We start from the raw sequence: 18,192 nt of genomic DNA, 5'->3' as shown, positions 1-18,192 counted from the left end.
TCCTTAGTGCTGTAGCTGGGCGAGTTATTTAGTGTCCGTTCAAGCACATTTCTTGTTCTGGGTTGAAATACAATTCCCAATTTAGCAATTTCATAATTTAGTGGTTTCTGCTATATCAGAGCTATTTGAAATCTATCCCTAAAAGGGTAGATCATATTGAAGGTGCACATAGGGACATTCAGAATAACTTCACACACCCGCTACTGTGCATTTCCAAGTCTAATTCTGTCACTAAACCCATACCTGTCACCCAGCGCCTAAATACTAGGCCTCAAATTTATATCCAGCTAAATCTGTCCTTAGTGCTGTAGCTGGGCGAGTTATTTAGTGTCCGTTCAAGCACATTTCTTGTTCTGGGTTGAAATACAATTCCCAATTTAGCAATTTCATAATTTAGTGGTTTCTGCTATATCAGAGCTATTTGAAATCTATCCCTAAAAGGGTAGATCATATTGAAGGTGCACATAGGGACATTCAGAATAACTTCACACACCCGCTACTGTGCATTTCCAAGTCTAATTCTGTCACTAAACCCATACCTGTCACCCAGCGCCTAAATACTAGGCCTCAAATTTATATCCAGCTAAATCTGTCCTTAGTGCTGTAGCTGGGCGAGTTATTTAGTGTCCGTTCAAGCACATTTCTTTTTCTGGGTTGAAATACAATTCCCAATTTAGCAATTTCATAATTTAGTGGTTTCTGCTATATCAGAGCTATTTGAAATCTATCCCTAAAAGGGTATATAATATTCAAGGTGCACATTGGGTCATTCAGAATAACTTCACACACACCCGCTACTGTGTATTTCCAAGTCTAATTCTGTCACTAAACCCATACCTGTCACCCAGCGCCTAAATACTAGGCCTCAAATTTATATCCAGCTAAATCTGTCCTTAGTGCTGTAGCTGGGCGAGTTATTTAGTGTCCGTTCAAGCACATTTCTTGTTCTGGGTTGAAATACAATTCCCAATTTAGCAATTTCATAATTTAGTGGTTTCTGCTATATCAGAGCTATTTGAAATCTATCCCTAAAAGGGTAGATCATATTGAAGGTGCACATAGGGACATTCAGAATAACTTCACACACCCGCTACTGTGCATTTCCAAGTCTAATTCTGTCACTAAACCCATACCTGTCACCCAGCGCCTAAATACTAGGCCTCAAATTTATATCCAGCTAAATCTGTCCTTAGTGCTGTAGCTGGGCGAGTTATTTAGTGTCCGTTCAAGCACATTTCTTGTTCTGGGTTGAAATACAATTCCCAATTTAGCAATTTCATAATTTAGTGGTTTCTGCTATATCAGAGCTATTTGAAATCTATCCCTAAAAGGGTATATAATATTCAAGGTGCACATTGGGTCATTCAGAATAACTTCACACACACCCGCTACTGTGTATTTCTAAGTCTAATTCTGTCACTAAACCCATACCGGTCACCCAGCGCCTAAATACTAGGCCTCAAATTTATATCCTGCTAAATCTCTCGTTAACGCTGTCCTGTTGTGGCTGGGAAAGTTATTTAGTGTCCGTCAAAGCACATTTTTTGTTCTGGGTTTAAATACAATTCCCAATTTAACAATTTCATAATTTAGTGGTTTCTGCTATATCAGAGCTATTTGAAATCTATCCCTAAAAGGGTATATAATATTCAAGGTGCACATTGTGTCATTCAGAATAACTTCACACACACCCGCTACTGTGTATTTCCAAGTCTAATTCTGTCACTAAACCCATACCTGTCACCCAGCGCCTAAATACTAGGCCTCAAATTTATATCCTGCTAAATCTCTCGTTAACGCTGTCCTGTTGTGGCTGGGAAAGTTATTTAGTGTCCGTCAAAGCACATTTTTTGTTCTGGGTTGAAATACAATTCCCAATTTAGCAATTTCATAATTTAGTGGTTTCTGCTATATCAGAGCTATTTGAAATCTATCCCTAAAAGGGTATATAATATTCAAGGTGCACATTGGGTCATTCAGAATAACTTCACACACACCCGCTACTGTGTATTTCCAAGTCTAATTCTGTCACTAAACCCATACCGGTCACCCAGCGCCTAAATACTAGGCCTCAAATTTATATCCCGCTGAATTTGAATACAATACATTGTGCCAAATAATATATTTGTTGTTGTGGTGAACCATAACAATGAGAAAAACATCTAGTAAGGGACGCGGACGTGGACATGGTCGTGGTGGTGTTAGTGGACCCTCTGGTGCTGGGAGAGGACGTGGCCGTTCTGCCACATCCACACGTCCTAGTGTACCAACTACCTCAGGTCCCAGTAGCCGCCAGAATTTACAGCGATATATGGTGGGGCCCAATGCCGTTCTAAGGATGGTAAGGCCTGAGCAGGTACAGGCATTAGTCAATTGGGTGGCCGACAGTGGATCCAGCACGTTCACATTATCTCCCACCCAGTCTTCTGCAGAAAGCGCACAGATGGCGCCTGAAAACCAACCCCATCAGTCTGTCACATCACCCCCATGCATACCAGGGAAACTGTCTCAGCCTCAAGTTATGCAGCAGTCTCTTATGCTGTTTGAAGACTCCGCTGGCAGGGTTTCCCAAGGGCATCCACCTAGCCCTTCCCCAGCGGTGAAAGACATAGAATGCACTGACGCACAACCACTTATGTTTCCTGATGATGAGGACATGGGAATACCACCTCAGCATGTCTCTGATGATGACGAAACACAGGTGCCAACTGCTGCGTCTTTCTGCAGTGTGCAGACTGAACAGGAGGTCAGGGATCAAGACTGGGTGGAAGACGATGCAGGGGACGATGAGGTCCTAGACCCCACATGGAATGAAGGTCGTGCCACTGACTTTCACAGTTCGGAGGAAGAGGCAGTGGTGAGACCGAGCCAACAGCGTAGCAAAAGAGGGAGCAGTGGGCAAAAGCAGAACACCCGCCGCCAAGAGACTCCGCCTGCTACTGACCGCCGCCATCTGGGACCGAGCACCCCAAAGGCAGCATCAAGGAGTTCCCTGGCATGGCACTTCTTCAAACAATGTGCTGACGACAAGACCCGAGTGGTTTGCACGCTGTGCCATCAGAGCCTGAAGCGAGGCATTAACGTTCTGAACCTGAGCACAACCTGCATGACCAGGCACCTGCATGCAAAGCATGAACTGCAGTGGAGTAAACACCTTAAAACCAAGGAAGTCACTCAGGCTCCCCCTGCTACCTCTTCTGCTGCTGCCGCCTCGGCCTATTCTGCTGCTGCCGCCTCGGCCTCTTCCTCCGCCTCTGGAGGAACGTTGGCACCTGCCGCCCAGCAAACAGGGGATGTACCACCAACACCACCACCACCACCTCCGTCACCAAGCGTCTCAACCATGTCACACGCCAGCGTTCAGCTCTCCATCTCACAAACATTTGATAGAAAGCGTAAATTCCCACCTAGCCACCCTCGATCCCTGGCCCTGAATGCCAGCATTTCTAAACTACTGGCCTATGAAATGCTGTCATTTAGGCTGGTGGACACAGACAGCTTCAAACAGCTCATTTCGCTTGCTGTCCCACAGTATGTTGTTCCCAGCTGGCACTACTTCTCCAAGAGAGCCGTGCCTTCCCTGCACAACCAAGTATCCGATAAAATCAAGTGTGCACTGCGCAACGCCATCTGTAGCAAGGTCCACCTAACCACAGATACGTGGACCAGTAAGCACGGCCAGGGACGCTATATCTCCCTAACTGCACACTGGGTAAATGTAGTGGCAGCTGGGCCCCAGGCGGAGAGCTGTTTGGCGCACGTCCTTCCGCCGCCAAGGATCGCAGGGCAACATTCTTTGCCTCCTGTTGCCACCTCCTCCTTCTCGGCTTCCTCCTCCTCTTCTTCCACCTGCTCATCCAGTCAGCCACACACCTTCACCACCAACTTCAGCACAGCCCGGGGTAAACGTCAGCAGGCCATTCTGAAACTCATATGTTTGGGGGACAGGCCCCACACCGCACAGGAGTTGTGGCGGGGTATTGAACAACAGACCGACGAGTGGTTGCTGCCGGTGAGCCTCAAGCCCGGCCTGGTGGTGTGTGATAATGGGCGAAATCTCGTTGCAGCTCTGGGACTAGCCAATTTGACGCACATCCCTTGCTTGGCGCATGTGCTGAATTTGGTGGTGCAGAAGTTCATTCACAACTACCCCGACATGTCAGAGCTGCTGCATAAAGTGCGGGCCGTCTGTTCGCGCTTCCGGCGTTCACATCCTGCTGCTGCTCGCCTGTCTGCGCTACAGCGTAACTTCGGCCTTCCCGCTCACCGCCTCATATGCGACGTGCCCACCAGGTGGAACTCCACCTTGCACATGCTGGACAGACTGTGCGAGCAGCAGCAGGCCATAGTGGAGTTTCAGCTGCAGCACGCACGGGTCAGTCGCACTACAGAACAGCACCACTTCACCACCAATGACTGGGCCTCCATGCGAGACCTGTGTGCCCTGTTGCGCTGTTTCGAGTACTCCACCAACATGGCCAGTGGCGATGACACCGTTATCAGCGTTACAATACCACTTCTATGTCTCCTTGAGAAAACACTTAGGGCGATGATGGAAGAGGAGGTGGCCCAGGAGGAGGAGGAGGAGGAGGAGGAAGAGGGGTCATTTTTAGCACTTTCAGGCCAGTCTCTTCGAAGTGACTCAGAGGGAGGTTTTTGGCAACAGCAGAGGCCAGGTACAAATGTGGCCAGCCAGGGCCCACTACTGGAGGACGAGGAGGACGAGGATGAGGAGGAGGTGGAGGAGGATGAGGATGAAGCATGGTCACAGCGGGGTGGCACCCAACGCAGCTCGGGTCCATCACTGGTGCGTGGCTGGGGGGAAAGGCAGGACGATGACGATACGCCTCCCACAGAGGACAGCTTGTCCTTACCCCTGGGCAGCCTGGCACACATGAGCGACTACATGCTGCAGTGCCTGCGCAACGACAGCAGAGTTGCCCACATTTTAACCTGTGCGGACTACTGGGTTGCCACCCTGCTGGATCCACGCTACAAAGACAATGTGCCCACCTTACTTCCTGCACTGGAGCGTGATAGGAAGATGCGCGAGTACAAGCGCACGTTGGTAGACGCGCTACTGAGAGCATTCCCAAATGTCACAGGGGAACAAGTGGAAGCCCAAGGCCAAGGCAGAGGAGGAGCAAGAGGTCGCCAAGGCAGCTGTGTCACGGCCAGCTCCTCTGAGGGCAGGGTTAGCATGGCAGAGATGTGGAAAACTTTTGTCAACACGCCACAGCTAACTGCACCACCACCTGATACGCAACGTGTTAGCAGGAGGCAACATTTCACTAACATGGTGGAACAGTACGTGTGCACACCCCTCCACGTACTGACTGATGGTTCGGCCCCATTCAACTTCTGGGTCTCTAAATTGTCCACGTGGCCAGAGCTAGCCTTTTATGCCTTGGAGGTGCTGGCCTGCCCGGCAGCCAGCGTTTTGTCTGAACGTGTATTCAGCACGGCAGGGGGTGTCATTACAGACAAACGCAGCCGCCTGTCTACAGCCAATGTGGACAAGCTGACGTTCATAAAAATGAACCAGGCATGGATCCCACAGGACCTGTCCGTCCCTTGTCCAGATTAGACATTAACTACCTCCCCATAACCATATATTATTGGACTCCAGGGCACTTCCTCATTCAATCCTATTTTTATTTTCATTTTACCATTATATTGCGAGGCTACCCAAAGTTGAATGAACCTCTCCTCTGCCTGTGTGCTAGGCCTAAATATATGCCAATGGACTGTTGCAGTGGTGGCTGACATGAAGCCTGATTCTCTGCTATGACATGCAGACTAATTCTCTGCTGACATGAAGCCAGATTGTCTGTTACGGGACCTCTCTCCTCTGCCTGGGTGCTGGGCCTAAATTTATGACAATGGACTGTTGCAGTGGTGGCTGACGTGAAGCCTGATTCTCTGCTATGACATGCAGACTGATTCTCTGCTGACATGAAGCCAGATTGTCTGTTACGGGACCTCTCTGCTCTGCCTGTGTGCTAGGCCTAAATATATGCCAATGGACTGTTGCAGTGGTGGGTGACGTGAAGCCTCATTCTCTGCTATGACATGCAGACTGATTCTCTGCTGACATGAAGCCAGATCGTCTGTTACGGGACCTCTCTGCTCTGCCTGTGTGCTAGGCCTAAATATATGCCAATGGACTGTTGCAGTGGTGGGTGACGTGAAGCCTCATTCTCTGCTATGACATGCAGACTGATTCTCTGCTGACATGAAGCCAGATCGTCTGTTACGGGACCTCTCTGCTCTGCCTGTGTGCTAGGCCTAAATATATGCCAATGGACTGTTGCAGTGGTGGGTGACGTGAAGCCTCATTCTCTGCTATGACATGCAGACTGATTCTCTGCTGACATGAAGCCAGATTGTCTGTTACGGGACCTCTCTGCTCTGCCTGTGTGCTAGGCCTAAATATATGCCAATGGACTGTTGCAGTGGTGGGTGACGTGAAGCCTCATTCTCTGCTATGACATGCAGACTGATTCTCTGCTGTCATGAAGCCAGATTGTCTGTTACGGGACCTCTCTGCTCTGCCTGTGTGCTAGGCCTAAATATATGCCAATGGACTGTTGCAGTGGTGGGTGACGTGAAGCCTCATTCTCTGCTATGACATGCAGACTGATTCTCTGCTGACATGAAGCCAGATTGTCTGTTACGGGACCTCTCTGCTCTGCCTGTGTGCTAGGCCTAAATATATGCCAATGGACTGTTGCAGTGGTGGGTGACGTGAAGCCTCATTCTCTGCTATGACATGCAGACTGATTCTCTGCTGACATGAAGACAGATTCTCTGTTACGGGACCTCTCTCCTCTGCCTGTGTGTGTGCTGGGCCTAAATATATGCCAATGGACTGTTGCAGTGGTGGCTGACGTGAAGCCTCATTCTCTGCTATGACATGCAGACTAATTCTCTGCTGACATGAAGACAGATTCTCTGTTACGGGACCTCTCTCCTCTGCCTGGGTGCCGGGGCCTAAATATCTGAGAATGGACTGTTCCAGTGGTGGGTGACGGGAAGCCAGATTCTCTGCTATGGAACCTCTCTCCAATTGATTTTGGTTAATTTTTATTTATTTAATTTTTATTTTAATTCATTTCCCTATCCACATTTGTTTGCAGGGGATTTACCTACATGTTGCTGCCTTTTGCAGCCCTCTAGCTCTTTCCTGGGCTGTTTTACAGCCTTTTTAGTGCCGAAAAGTTCGGGTCCCCATTGACTTCAATGGGGTTCGGGTTCGGGAAGAAGTTCGGATCGGGTTCGGATCCCGAACCCGAACATTTCCGGGATGTTCGGCCGAACTTCTCGAACCCGAACATCCAGGTGTTCGCTCAACTCTACTAATAAGCCCTTTTCGTCCCACTAATAAAAGCCGAAAATGCATTAGAACATATAACTGCACTGCACAAGGGCAAATAAGATGTAGAAATGTTTCCTTGTAATAAACCCTGTTACCCTAAGTTCACACCAGAGCGTTTTACAGCGCGTTCAAACGCGCTGTAAAACGCTCAACACGTGAAAACCAATGCTTCCCTATGGCCCTGGTTCACACTTGAGCGTTTTACAGCGCGTTTGAACGCGCTGTAAAACGCCCGACGCATAAACAAGTTCTTGAGCTTTTTTTGGGGCGTTTGTCGCGCGTTTTGGCCATAGACTCATTGGACAACACTGCAGTCAATCACACAAACGCGCGTCAAACGCGCGTTTACTATTGCAAAAAACGCGCATAAAAACGCGCGTAAAACGCGCGTCTCAGAAACGCTCAGGTGTGAACCCAGGGTTACTGGCTGTATCAAACAGCACTTGTACCCTAATAAGAACGGTTTGCTGGATTTACAGAGCTGTATAATGGCAGTTTGGATCCCCAGTCAGTGCTGCAAGGTGTAATAGGATTGTTCCTATTACCCAGGCTGTAACCTCCCCTACTGAACCCTGTTCTACATAAATGCTGTGGAATGATTCCTCCCTATCCTTTCCCTACACCTTGAATTATCTTTCCCTTTCCCTGCGCTTTTTCTGCACAATTAAATAGTTTTTTCTAACACTGTCCCTAGTGCCTGCAGACGTCAGTACACTGGCAAATGGCAGAATCTAAGATGGTTGCTGCTATTTATAGGGCTGGACATCACAGGGCTGGCTGGCTGCTGATTGGCTGCATGCATGTATGTCAATCTTGGTGATCCCGCCTTCCCAGACTTCCTTTCTCCATGACCTCACACGTGCAGCGGCCATTTTAAGAAAAAATGTGATTCGTTACCACGAAGCGCGAGGAAATTCGGCTTTCGTGCGAATCTAATTTTTCCTTAAATTCGGAATGAATTCCACGTTGTCAGCTTCAATTCGCTCATCTCTAGATATAATGTCTCTTCTATGCAAAAGACCTCTATATGCAGAAATATAGTACGTAAGTGTATACAATGATTAGCTGCCGTTAAGTATGTAGTACCCCAGACCTGGGGGTTCTACCATGGTATCTGCAATTGTTTACTGTTTTATATGCAATGTGAATGTATTGCTTTTGTAATATTCATAATATGTAACCTTTCATGCAATACATTTTGTTGTTCAGCAGATGGATTACAGTTGTCAATGTTTGGCAACAGGAATGGAACTTACCATTCCATTCCTCTCCTTTTGGTAGGAGTGGGCTGGTCTCACTTTCTGCCAAGGGTGGGGCAGAGCAAAAGAGATTCAGTCTACAGTCTGAGAGAAGAGAGTGAGGCATGACGGAGCATGTGATTCATTTCTTGCTCCTCCAGGCCAGGTGGACCACAGAGGAGGCTCATCAAGGAGGATGTAATTGCCCCAGGTGGACCACAGAGGTGACTCATCTAGGAGGATATAATTGCCCCATGGAGACTGCAGGGTCGTAGGCCACAAATGGATTGCAAGCAACAGCATATTAGAGTCAGCAGTGTGATGAAGCAATCAAGCTAGTAAGACTCGGCTGCAGAGTGGAAAACACGTTCTAACACCATCACGAAAATTCAGGACAGGCATAGCTAGAAGCCTGCAGCATTCAGTTGACACCTACAGTGTAAAGCCGTAGGGAAAGGAATGCAGAAAGAGACAGTGTGCCCTAACAAGTTTCTGAGTGTAATTTTTGCACAATGTGGTGAGATTACCCCTCCCCCTGTCTCTGCCAAGCCAGGCATAAACATACAGTAGTTCACAGAATAATGAACGGTGGATCCCACTTAGCCAACCAAATCCAACTTGATTGAGGCACGGTCAGTAATGTGGAAGAAAATAGCCTATGACTGTTTCGCGTGTATCCAAGCTTTGTCAAGGCCGCCACGTCACAAGATAAATTGCAAAAGCGGTCAACACCTGACTTCCAATACGTCAGCACGGGAAGGGAATCACTCCAATGTAGACACAACTGAAAATCCCAGTGGACGTTTGTCTTCAAAACATCTCTTTCTTTATTTCCTAAGTACAGATAGATATAGAGGACCTGTATCGGCCCGTCCAGCCTTCATCAGCTCCTTTATTTGTATCTGTACTTATGAAATAAAGAAAGAGAAGTATTGAAGACGAACGTCCCCTGGTATTTTCTGTTGTGGCCATGTCTCAAAAGACTTCTGCATATGAAGGAGATGTCTTTGAGATGCAGAGACCTTTACAAACTGTGAAAAACGATTGTAGATTATCTTCCTCCATATTACTGACCGTGCCTTATTAAAGAAGAATTTGGTTGGATTAGTGAGTGCCACGGTTGCCTTACCTGTGGACTATATGGATTTATGATTCTGCTAATATAATCACTGAGCACCATCTACAACAGTGAGCAAATTGACGGGCGATACATGTATACTTATATTCTGATCAATATGAGGAATAGCTGAGCAGGGCCAGCTTTTCTGTGAGTGGATGGTGACATTCATTTTCACTACACTTACTTAGCATAGGCTTTTTCCAGAAGTGGGCACCAGAACTCATGAGATGCATTGGACTTAGCAGCCGTGAGCTGACCATTCTTTGTAGGCAGCATGTCATCCACTACCACTTCCATCCATTGTCCATACTGCCAAAACTGTAATAAAGCCAGAATATTTGGTTAGGCTCAATTGTCTCTTTTTTCTTATCACAGACAGCCTTTTTCATACAGGAGACAATGTGGCAATCATCTCCCGACACCTCGGCAAACAGCTGATTTTGCATTGAGCTGTGGCCATTCTGATAAAAGTCATATTACATGGCGATCATCCACAGAGGCTCTCCATTCTAAGTCACATAGGGGGACTTAAAGGGAACCTGTCATGTGGATATTTGATTATAATCTAACTAATTATATACAATCATTAACTACTAAAAAGTACTTTAGATGTATTCACTTACTGGTGTGACAGATGGTTACCTCATAATATACACACAAAGATGCCACATGCCGCATGCTAATGATCTGATTTGAGTCCAGCGTGATGTCAGTGAGTCCAGCGTTTTTTTAATTCAGAGCTATAGCCACTCCCATTCCCACCTGCTGCTGATTAATATGGAAAAAAACTGTCAATCAGCAGTAGGCAGGCGGGGAGAGTCAGGAGCTCATGAATATTCAGGACTCATCATTATGAGCTGGAGCTTTTCAATACAAGATGTTGGCAGATTAACTGGGTCAATTAAAGAAAGTGACCCAGCATTTTGCTAAGAGAATCAGTCACTTATTTATGTTGCCCTTAGTTAGGATACCATAAAACTGGTGACAGGTTCTCTTTAAGCCAGGGACCACTCTATGATGTTCATTTGTCCTATCTGGTCAATGGACAGCAGTTATCTTTGTACAAATACCATACACTGATATATAATCGCATAAGAAACACTAAAACATGTCAGGTCTTTCTTAAATGGGTTGTCCCACAAATAAATATTCTACAGTTTTAAAACCAGTACCTGGATCTGAATACTTTTGTAATTGCATGTAATTAAAAATTTAGCATAGCCACTGAGATATTTAATAAAATTCGTCTGTATAGGGCCACCTACAGTTTGTGTTTTTTTCCTATTTCTTTGACCTGCTCACTGAGAAGGCCGCACATGCTCAGTTTCATCCTTCAACTGCCTCCTGAGCTGTGATAGGGAGAGCTGAGACACACCCCTTAGCTGCAGCAGAGAAGACACTCCCCTTGAGCTGTTAGCTTGATCTAAATCTAGCAGAGCAATTAATGGGGAGATATATGGATCCATGTGAGGTGCAGGGCTGGTTCTGGCTTTGTTAGAAAGAGATTGTCACAAACTATATGATTAGAGATGAGTGAATTTGGAAAAAATTGGATTCGCCGGTTCGCCAAATTTTTCTGGGAAAATTTGGCTCGATCCGAACATATTTGCGGTGAATCGCGTAAAAAAACGACTAGTTCCTGGCTGCAAAGAGCCTTTATAGTGGTGCAGAACACTGTGCCTTGCAGTAAGACGCATAGGGAGTCTGCTTTGGTAGTGAAATAACAATGTGAGCCTGTATGACATGCAGATGACAGGCGTCGCTGTTAGAATCACTGCACACTTCACTTATTTGGGCAGTCACGGCGCCAAAACCAACCAAATAACTAAAGTATGAACTCAGCCTTACAGGTTAATGTTAGCGCCAAGAAGAAGCGCACTCCTTTTACACAGCTGATTCCACATATATGTCTACAGAACCTGTTCTATTAAACGCTTATACAAGTAAAGCCCCCCGACTGGAGAAGGTGTCAGAAGTAAGTTTGTGTTGATGCCACTGATTATTTTGCCCTTCCTCTGATCCATCAGAACAATAACCCACAAAAAACCGATCCTGTCTGTTCCGCATCCACCTTTACTCGGTTAGCATTTGGTCAGTAATGCAAAAAAAAAACAGGAGTGGATCTAAAACAGAGATGAAACATGAATGGAATATTTGCATGTCTTATGTGTTTTGTACCCACTCCTGCTTTTGGCTACCAAATAACAAGAGCATTCTGATGGGACCATACAGGCCTTCAGCCGCTGGGCTGCAGAGTGGCACAATGACAGAGTCTGGAGGTGGCAGCAGTATGAGGAGACCACAGAGCAGCACAATGATAGAGTCTGGAGGTGGCAGCAGCATCAGGAGGCCGCAGAGTTACACAATGAAAGAGTGTGGATGTGGCAGCAGCATGAGGAGACCACAGAGTGGCACAGTGACAGAGTCTGGAGGTGGTAGCAGCATGAGGAGACCACAGAGCAGCACAATGACAGAGTCTGGAGGTGGCAGCAGCATAAGAAGACCACAGAGTGGCACAATGACAGAGTATGGAGTTGGCAGCATTAGGAGAAGGCCACCAAGTGGCATAATGACCGAGTCTGGAGTTGGCAGCAGTATGAGGATGCCACCAAGTGGCACAATAACAGAGTCTGGAGGTGGCGACAGCAGCATCAGGAGGATACCACAGAGTGGCAAGGTGACATAATGTGGATATGGCAGGAGCAGCAGCATCAGGATACCACAGCGTGGCAAGGTGACATAGTGGGAGATGACAGCAGCATCAGCATCAGGAGACCACAGAGTGTCAAGGTGACATGGTGTGGAGATGGCATAAGCATCAGGATACCGAAGAGTGGCAAGGTGACATAGTGTGGAGATGGCAGCAGCATCAGGATACCACAGAGTGGCAGGCATTAGAAGGCCACCGAGAGGCACAATGACAGAGTCTGGAGGGAGCGGCAGCAGCATCAGGAGAAGGCCAACGAGTGGCACAATGATTGAGTCTGGAGTTGATAGCAGTATGAGGAGGCCACTGAGTGGCACAATGACAGAGTCTGGAGGTGGCGACAGCAGCAGCATCAGGAGGATACCACAGAGTGGCAAGGTGACATAGTGTGGATATGGCTGGAGCAGCAGCATCAGGATACCACAGCGTGGCAAGGTGACATCGTGTGGAGATGACAGCAGCATCAGCATCAGAAGACCACAGAGTGTCAAGGTGACATAGTGTGGAGATGGCAGCAACATCAGGATACTACAAAGTGGCAAGGTGACATAGTGTGAAGATGGCAGCAGCATCAGGAGAAGGCCAACTAGTGGCACAATGACGGAGTGTGGAGGTGGCAGCATCAGGAGGATACCGCAGAGTGGCGAGGTGACATAGTGTGAAGATGGCAGCAGCATCAGGAGACCACAGAGTGGCAAGGTGACATAGTGTGGATATAGCAGCAGCATCAGGAGACCACAGAGTGGCAATGTGACATAGTGTGGATATGGCAGCAGCAGCATCAGGATACCACAGAGTGGCAAGGTGACATAGTGTGGATATAGCAGCAGCATCAGCATCAGGAGACCACAAAGTGGCAAGGTTACCTAGTATGGATATGGCAGCAGCATCAGCATCAGGATACCACAGAGTGGCAAGGTGACCTAGTGTGGATATGGCAGCAGCATCAGCATCAGGATACCACAGAGTGGCAAGGTGACCTAGTGTGGATATGGCAGCAGCATCAGGAGGCCACAGAGTGGCAAGATGACATAGTGTGGATATAGCAGCAGTAGCAGCAGGATACCACAGAGTGGCAAGGTGACATACTGTGGAGATGGCAGCAGCAGCATCAGGAGACCTGAAAGTGACCCGGTGACAGAGTGGGGCGTTGGGTTGCAATACCAGTACCCGCTGACGAAGGTGGGTGAAAGAAGGAGCACTTGGCATCAGATGTATGGCATCAGGTGGGTGGCAGCATCAGAGTAGTAGCTGAGGCAGGTAGGCAGAAGAAACCGGTCTCTTTTTTTAAAGTGCTGGTGTGGCACCATGGATGATCTAGTCTGATGCATTAGGCATTGGTGGGCGGAAATCCTGGCTGATCCACTCCTGATTCATCTTGACAAAGGTCAGTCAGTCTCTCCACATTTAGGGTGGACAGGCGAGTTCTCCTTGGGGTTACTATGGCAACCGCCCCACTAAACACCCGCTCTGATGCCACACTACTGGCCAGGCAGGACAGCTTTTCCAGGGCAAACTCTGCTAGTTGCAGCCACAAATCCAGTTTGGCTGCCCAGTAGTCCAGCGGATCTTCAATGTGGGTTGGCAGGGTGCTGTCCAAGTATGCCATCACCTGCTGCTGCTGGTGAGTAGTTTCTTCAGTATACAAGTGAAGAAAGCTACTCATCAGCGACTGTAGACTCAGGCTGCTGCTGATGGAGCTAGTACTGCTCCTGCCACCCCACCCCTCCCCAGCAGCCATGGCAGTGGAACGTGAGCGCAGAGGGCCCCCCCGGTCAGACCTAAGAGAGGATGGACGATGGCGCAGATAGGCAGAGGCCAACTGACTACATAGGATGTCTCTGTAGTAGGTTAGTTTGTCTTCCTTCTCAGTGGGTTTAAAAAAGCCCCCATTTTGGACCGGTAGCAAGGGTCCAACAAGGTGGAAAGCTAGAAGTCATCCCTCTGCCAAATGATAAAATTCTGCTGTCACTACGCAAGCAAGTGAGCATGCAGCGGGCCATTTGTGCAAGTGACCATGAGGGACTCTCTGCCTACATCTCCACTGTATACTGCCACGGTGTGTCTGGGTCCTCTGTCTCGTCTTCCTCATCTCCCTGTAGATCCTCTGGCTGCTCCTGCTCCTTCTCTCCTGTTCCCTGAGTAGAAAAAACACCCATTTCGCTAGACATTGCCTGTGCTCCAATGTCCTCCTCCCCCCTCCTCCCCCTCTTCCAGTTCAGCCCCCACAGGGCTCTTCTGGCCGTGAGATCTAGTCGCCACGTCTCCAGTTCCCTGACCAGCCAGATTTACCAGCATCTGTTCCAGGACAAGAAGCAGTGGAATGATATAATTCACACTGAATAAATTTTTTGTTTTCTATAGAAATACGTCACTAAAGATTTTACCACAAATTTTACTGCAGCGCTGAACAATGAATACATTGATTGTCTACCGAAATACGTTAGTCAAGATTTCACCCCAAATATTGCTGCAGCACTGAATAAATTGCTTTTCTACCGAAATATGTCAGTAAAAATTTCACCACAAATATTACTGCAGAGCTGAACGTTGTATAAAATTTTGTTTTTCTACCAAATGACGAACTAAAGATTTTACCACATATAACTGCAACAGTGAACGCTGAATATATGTCATGGTTGGGAGTGGGGGAAACTCCCCACCATACAATGAGGATTGGTGGGGCATGCCACTAAGCCAGAAACCGGGATAAGGGAGCTGGTCACCTCCTAAAGCGCCCCTAATCCATGCCTTAACTCCTAACCGTATGAGCGGACCTGAATGGTAGGTTGGCTCATACCCAGGAAACCTAGGATCCTGAGTCACCCTGATAATCCCTCACATAGGAGCAGGGAAGAGACGACCTGTTCTTCCATGACACAGAAGCACAGAAGTCTCCACCGGCCTAGCAGCAAAAACGGGAAAGCCGAGAAAAGCCAAGTACGTACTGACACACGAAGTAACCAGCACTCCAGCAACTGCTCACCAACTTGACTTGTGGTTCCCCCTTCAGGGAAACAGAGACCCCCTTCCGGAGGTACAACACCCAGGGTAATGCCTTGCATACATGCCAGACATAACACACCAACTGACCAGACATGTAACAACAACAAGATGAGACACCACACCCTAAACATAAACCCACACCAAACAACCACACAGGTAAGGCTACTTTCACACTTGCGTTCGGAGCGGATCCGTCTGGTATTTGTACAGACGGATCCGCTCCTATAATGCAAACAATGGTATCCGTTCAGACGGAACCGTTTGCATTAAATTTCACTTAAAAAGTCTAAGTACAATTTGTATTCAGACGGATCCGTCCAGACTTTACATTGAAAGTCAAAGGGGGGCGGATCCGTTTGAAAAATGCACCATATTGCGTCACCTTCGAACGGATCCGCCCCCATTGACTTCCATTGTAACTCTGGACAGATCCGTTTGCCTCCGCACGGCCAGGCGGACACCCGAACGCTGCAAGCAGCGTTCGGGTGTCCGCTTGCTGAGCGGAGCGGAGGACAGACGGTGCCAGACTGATGCATTCTGAGCGGATCCGCATCCACTCAAAATGCATTAGAGCTGCACGGATCAGTTCGGGGCCGCTTGTGAGAGCCTTCAAACGGAACTCACAAGCGGAGCCCCGAACGCTAATGTGAAAGTAGCCTCAGGTAGGGGAACATGGAGGATGGGAAGACAAACTATGTTCAACAAGGTAGCCCTCAAGCTGAACAGATGGAAAGGTCCAGGATGGCAGCATAACTCCAGCTACAACATAAGCTGAAGTCAACACTGACCTCAAGCTCCAAACACCAGTACTATAAGGCTGGGTTCAGACCTGAGCGTTTTACAGCGCGTTCCTACGCGCTGTAAAACGCACAACAGGCAAGAACCAATGATTCCCTATGGGAATGGTTCTCACCTGGGCGTTTTACAGCGCGTACGATCGCGCTGTAAAACGTCCGATGCCCAAGAAGTACATGAGCTTCTTTGGGGCGTCTTGTCGCGTGTTCCCGTACATAGACTTCAGGGAACGCGCGACAATGGGCGTTCGCTTGTCTCTGTATGCGCGATTGTAAACGCCGGTACAATCGCGCATACAGAGCGCTCCATCGCGAACGCTCAGGTCTGAACCCAGCGTAAGAGCCAAGAGGCCACACCCAGCTCCACCTTGCACACACCTTAACTCCATACACACCAGAACTGGGAAGGGAACCAGACTTCAAGGGAAAGTGTCAAAACATGCTATAAACTACACGTTGCCACCAGCAACAAGCATGCATGGCAAAAGTGTCACGGTCCACTACCACCATGACACAGCCGTAGCAATATATTTAGTTTTCCTACCAAAATACGTTACTAACAATTTCACCACAAATATTACTGCAGCGCTAAACGCTGAATAAATTGATTTTCTACCAAAATACATCAGTAAAGATTTCACCACAAATATTACTGCATCACTGAACGCTGAATAAATGTTGTTTTTCTGCCAAAATACGTAACTAAAGATTTTACCACATATAACTGCAACAGTGAACACTGAATACATTTTGTTTTTCTACAAAAATACGTCACTAAAGATTTCACCACAAATATTACTGCAGCGCTGAATAAATTGCTTTTCTACCGAAATACGTCAGTAAAGATTTCACCACAAATATTACTGCAGCACTGAACACAGAATAAATGTTGTTTTCCTACCAAAATACGTTACTAAAGATTTCACCACAAATATTACTGCAGCTTTGAACATGGAATAAATTGCTTTTCTATCAAAATACGTCAGTAAAGAATTAACCACAAATATTACTCCAGCGCTGAACACTGAATACATTTTGTTTTACTACCGAAATATGTCACTAAAGATTTTACCACATATCACTGCAACAGTGAACACTGAATATATTTAGTTTTACAACCGAAATACGTCACTAAAGATTTTACCACAAATATTACTGCAGCACTGAAGGCTGAATACATTTTTTTTTCTACCGAAATACAGCACTAAACGCTTTTAACACATATAACTGCAGAAGTGAACTGCGTATATATATTTTTCTTTTTGCACTGAAATAGGCCAATAAATGCTTTCAACACATAACTGCAAAAGTGAACTGCGTATATATTTCTCTTTCTGTACTGAAAAATGCCAGTAAACGCTTTCAGTGCAAATAACTGCAAAAGTCAACTGCGTATATATTTCTCTTTTTGTACTAAAATAGCCCAATAAACGCTATCACCACATATACCTGCAGAAGTGAAATGCGTATTTATTTCTCTTTTTGTACTGAAATAGGCCAATAAACGCTATCACTACATATAACTCAAGTCGTGAAATGCGTATATATTTCTCTTTTTGTACTGAAATAGGCCAGTAAACACTTTTAGTGCAAATAACAGAAAAAGTGAACTGCGTATATATTTGTAACACCCAAAAGTGGCATTACCACTCCTACACCCTGCTTCTGTCTGTATCTGCAATAACCATGGCATTCTTATTCCTGTATTCCAGGTCCTCCATGTAGTGTGCATTTCTTCTTATGCATTTGTATTGTTCATGCAATAACCTGGTTCCCCAGCGTGTGGCAGCAGACTTGGCAGTGCTACTCTACAGAGGGTGGAACCTGGCTTTCCAGCAATCTTATACTCTCCTCCAAGGAGCAAGTACAATCTTGGTAGAACCAGTTAGGTCCTGTACTCCATGCTATAGGAAGCAATGTGGACGCTCGTCCCTGGTGAGACTAAGCTC

The 18,192-nt window shown here is 47.0% G+C and overlaps 1 protein-coding gene across 1 annotated transcript in view; it reads right to left on the bottom strand.

The window, feature by feature from the left end:
• The window catches only part of LOC122939505 (calpain-8-like), a 129,268-nt gene that overhangs the window by 35,309 nt on the left and 75,767 nt on the right, over positions 1-18,192 (bottom strand). Inside the window, exon 4 of the mRNA XM_044295572.1 lies at positions 9,921-10,054. Within this exon, the coding sequence (XP_044151507.1) occupies positions 9,921-10,054 (134 nt within the window). The remainder of the gene's footprint in view (positions 1-9,920; positions 10,055-18,192) is intronic.

The sequence above is a fragment of the Bufo gargarizans genome, chromosome 5 (assembly GCF_014858855.1).
Source record: "Bufo gargarizans isolate SCDJY-AF-19 chromosome 5, ASM1485885v1, whole genome shotgun sequence".
Classification (NCBI taxonomy): domain Eukaryota; kingdom Metazoa; phylum Chordata; class Amphibia; order Anura; family Bufonidae; genus Bufo; species Bufo gargarizans.
This window is presented reverse-complemented; position numbering and strand designations above follow the sequence as displayed.